The sequence below is a fragment of the Mercurialis annua genome, linkage group LG8, assembly GCF_937616625.2.
Source record: "Mercurialis annua linkage group LG8, ddMerAnnu1.2, whole genome shotgun sequence".
Lineage (NCBI taxonomy): Eukaryota > Viridiplantae > Streptophyta > Magnoliopsida > Malpighiales > Euphorbiaceae > Mercurialis > Mercurialis annua.
In genome coordinates this window covers 13,464,182-13,468,759 of record NC_065577.1, presented here as the reverse complement: position 1 = coordinate 13,468,759, position 4,578 = coordinate 13,464,182, and the positions used below count along the sequence as shown (strand labels likewise).

The window sequence follows — 4,578 nt, the reverse complement described above, 5'->3', positions numbered from 1 at the left end:
TTAATTTTTTCCAAGTCCAGAACAATGTTACTGTTTTTTTCTAATTTTGTAACACTTTGAATCGCACTACTTTTTGATCGGCCTGGGGCCGTATCTGTTTGGTTTTGATAATTATATTCGGCCAGAAAGCCGAAAGTTTTATTATCATATAGCAAATGTCTGTTAATGCTTGATTGTTACTCTTCATATTATCGGTCTGTGTTTGGTCCGATATCATATAATATATATAAAAAATTATAAAAACAATTACAAAATGTTGAGAAAAACGGTGGACCCGTTGAAAAAACTCAACTAATGTGAACCGCCGAAGCATTTACGGTAAAAAATGATCGGCGTTTACATGATGCCGCCGAGCAGTCCATGAATTTTAACATTCCAGGATGTTCGGCGGTAGTCTATGAACAAAACTATTCCTCGTTGGCTCCAAACAACCGTCGGTCTACGCCCTCCCAACAACTAGGGACGTATTTTTTTAAGAACTGACCGTTTATCGCCCTGTCGTGTTCTTCTCCATCGATGTTTGCCAGCAAGTAAGCACCGCCTGTTAACTTGTTGACCACAATAAAGGGGCCTTCCCAATTCGGGCTCCATTTGCCAAGCCGAGTATCTTTATGGCCGATAGGCAAGACTGCCTTCCATACTATATCGCCTACCATAAATGTCTTTCGTTTAACCCGTTTGTTGTAAGCTCTCTCGACCCTTCTTTTCTGAGCTTCGATGTGATCTAGCGTCGTCAAACGTTCTTCGTCGAGGTCAAGAGAATCTATCACCATTTTGTCGAAGTAATCGTCTTTGGACAATTTGTTCTGGTATCTACGGCGAGTAGACGTGACTGTCAGCTCCATTGGCAACATTGCATCATAACCATACACCAGTCTGAAAGGCGAAGTCCCGGTGGCTGACTTCTGGCTGGTCCTATTCGCCCAAACTCCTTCTGACAAAAGCACATGCCATTGTCTCGGGTTTTCTTCAATCATCTTCTAAGCTTGATAGCTTTGTTCGTGGCTTCGGCCTGTCCGTTGGCTTGGGCGTAGTATGGCGTTGAATGTAAAATTTTAACCTTCATCTGAGAAGCCCACCAAACTATATCGCCTCCTGTGAACATCGTCCCCTGGTCAGTGGTTATTGATTCGGGTAATCCATGTCTGTGGACGATATATTCTTTGAAGAATTTGATCACAGCTTCTTGTGTTGGTGATTTTAAGGGTTTGGCCTCGACCCACTTAGTGAAGTAGCAAGTGGCGATGATAACGAAAGTATGGCCGTCGGACGAGCCAGGATATATTTTCCCTATGAGGTCGACCGCCCATCCTCTAAATGGCCATGGCTTGATGATGGAGTGTAGTTCCTCGGCCGGGACATGTTGTATAGGGCCAGCTTTCTGACAAGCTTCGCACCCCTTAGCGTATCTTATGCAGTCCTGTTCCATCTTCGGCCAATAGAAGCCATATTTATGGATTAACCATCTCATTCTAGGGCCCGCTTGGTGAGCACCGGCTATTCCTTCGTGAACTTCGGCCATTGCTAGCATTGCTTCTTGAGGCCCGATACATCTGAAGAGTAGCCCTTCAAAGCCCTTTTTATATAGTTCGCCCGCTAGAACTACATAGTTTAGTGCCAAGGTTCTCAACCTTCTATTCGTATGGTCTGGCTTCTCAAACCAATTCAAGACTTCAATTCTCCAATCTTGGTTAACATCAAGTTGGTAGGCCAAAAATATCCTTTCGTCGATGGTGATGCCCCCCAGTATGTAGATTCGGCATGTCTCTTTCTATTGTGTCCAAGCAGAGATTCGTTTTGTACCCACTACCGTGCTGGGCTAAATCATTCGCGACAACATTATCGGCTCTCTCTGTGTATTCCATCCTTGTGTCCTGAAAGCCATCGATGAGATGCTCTGCCTTATTGCAATACCTTACCAGCAGTTCGGATTCGCATTTGAACTCTCCAGTTACTTGTTTAATGACTAACAACGAATCGCCTTTGACGTTGATTGTTTTTGCCCCCAGTTCGGCCAGGATTTCAAGGCCGAAAAATAGGGCTTCATATTCTGCCTGATTGTTGGTACACTCAAAATGGAGTTTGAATGATAGTTGGTATGATGCTCGTATAGGCGAGACAATATGCACTCCGGCACCTACCCCCTGGCTTGTCCTTGACCCGTCGAACCACATTTCCCATATGGCGATGTCGCAAATGTGACCGTTTCTTCCCCGAGGGTAACTCCAGGGTGATCGGCCAAGAAATCTGCCAATACTTGTCCTGTCACTGCTCTTTGGGGAACATACACTAATGTAAATTCAGACATCGCAATCGCCCATTTCTCAATCCGATTCCTTAAGTATGGTTTTGATAAAATATACTTAATGATGTCGGTCTGGGACAACACGTACACTACGACTGGCAACATATAGTATCGCAGCTTACAACATGTGAAGTATAGGCATAGACACATTTTTTCTATGTTGGTATAGCGAATTTTTATGTCCGTCAGTCCTTAGCTTAAATATTAGACTGCCCTTTCTACCCCATCGTCCTCTTGGGCGAGCATACAACCTAGGGATTCGTGTGCAGCCGATAGATACAGCACCAGTGGTTTGTTCGGCTTTGGGGGGGTCATAACCAGAGGTCTCGCCAAGTAACCCTTTAGATCATCAAACACCCTCTGTTTCTCGGCCGTCCATATCCACTCATCGGTCTCTTTTCCTCGTAGCAAAACACTCCAGCTGCGAAGTCGGCCTGCTGTGTTCGCTATGAATCGCCTAAGGAAATTAATTTGACCGATGAGCCTCTGGAGCTGCTTCTTGGTTTTTGGTGGTTCAGCATTGATGATCGCCTTGGCTTTATTCTTATCTATCTCTACTCCCCGCTGGTGAACCAAGAAACCCAAGAAGTTTCCAGCCGAAACACCGAACGCGCATTTCAGAGGGTTCATCTTCAACCCATTACATCGGATTCGTTCAAAACCTTTTTGAAGGTCGGCCAAATGGACTTCACTGGTATTTGATTTGATCACGACGTCGTCAATGTAAACTTCAAGACAGTCGAGGCCTCTGAACATCTTGTTCATCGCCCTCTGATATGTTGCCCCCGCGTTTTTTAAGCCGAAAGGCATTACGACCCATTCGTACGCTCCGATCGGCCCGGGGCATCGAAAGGCTGTTTTGGAGATGTCCTCTTTGCTGATTGGAACTTGGTTATACCCAGAGTGTGCGTCGAGGAAACTGAGTATCGTGTGTCCTGCTGCCCTGTCTATTAGCATGTCGGCTACCGGCATCGGATATTCGTCCTTGGGTGTGGCCAGGTTGAGGTTCCAAAAATCTACGCATACTCTTAGCTTTCCGTTTTTCTTCATCACCGGTACGATGTTGGAGAGCCATTCGGTGTACTGGGCTTCCCGAATAAACTTGGCATCTTCCAGTCGCTTAATTTCATCCTGGATGAGAGTATCCACTTCCCTGGACATTCGCCGGGGAGGTTGCTGAAATGGCCGAAACCCACTTTTTAATGAAAGCTTATGCTCAGCTATATCAGGATCAAGGCCTGGCATCTCATCATACGACCAGGCGAAACAGTCGCGGAACTTGATGAGTAGAGCAACCAGTTGTTCTCTGAATCCCTCTAGTCCTGCGTTGATATATATAGGCTTGGGCGATTCATTCGTCCCCAGATTAACTTCGAGGAGGTCATCTTGTACTTGGGCGGGATCGTCTTCTAGCTTCCCGGTTGCCAATCGTATGTCCTCAATTCACAACGATCCTGTTGGGTCTTGTTCTTGGTCCTCGTAGATGCATTCGGCCGATGTAATATCATACAGCGCGGTTAACTGTCTTATTTTCTCCCTCAATTCTTTATGTCGTGCTATCATCGTGAATTTTTGAGGATGGTGGATCGGCCTTTGCCCCCGAGGGTCACTGATATTGGCCGATCGGAGTTAACAAGCAGGCGAGGAACGCTCGTCTCTCCTTTTGAACTGAGGGATTGTATGTTGCGCACTTCCTCATCATATAAACGTGCTTCAAGCACATTATGGTCTTCGCCGAAGGGGTTGGGGTCTCCCTGCACAACTTCGGCCTCGCCGTCATCTCACCATATGAAGAGCATTTGATGCATGGTTGACGGTATACACATGTTGGAGTGTATCCAATCTCGGCCGAGTAAGATATTGTAGTTTCTCCGGGCATTGACCACGAAAAACCCTTCTTCGGTTTCTACTCGCCCTACCTTGATTCGGAGGGTGATGTACCCTTCAGCCGGCGTTTTGCCTCCCGCGAAGTCAGTCATGTAAACATCGGTCGGGTCAAGCTGATCCCGCGTTATGCCCAGTTTTTTGAGCATTTTCGCCGGTAGTATGTTAACGTCAGCCCCGTTATCAATAAGGACCCTGTTAATCGATACCCTGTTCAAATCGGCCTTGATGTACAGTGGCCGAATGTGCCTAGTCATCCTTGTTGGAGGTTTGCTAAGAGATACTACCGCTGTATTGTCGGCGCTATCTCCTTCCGGCACGATTACATCGCCTTCCAACGTCGCCTTCTGTCCAGGCTTACTTCTGTATGAGTCGGGGAGCGTGACCAC

General features: G+C 46.5%; 1 protein-coding gene across 1 annotated transcript; it reads right to left on the bottom strand.

Moving 5' to 3' along the window:
* Nucleotides 1-973: 973 nt before the first annotated feature.
* On the bottom strand, nt 974-3,550 carry LOC126661660 (uncharacterized). Its single transcript, XM_050355515.1, has 4 exons — nt 2,887-3,550; nt 2,204-2,400; nt 1,839-2,054; nt 974-1,771 (listed from the first exon to the last, which is right to left on the bottom strand). The coding sequence occupies exons 1-4, from the start codon at nt 3,548-3,550 to the stop codon at nt 974-976; spliced, it is 1,875 nt and encodes a 624-aa protein (XP_050211472.1).
* Nucleotides 3,551-4,578: the final 1,028 nt, after the last annotated feature.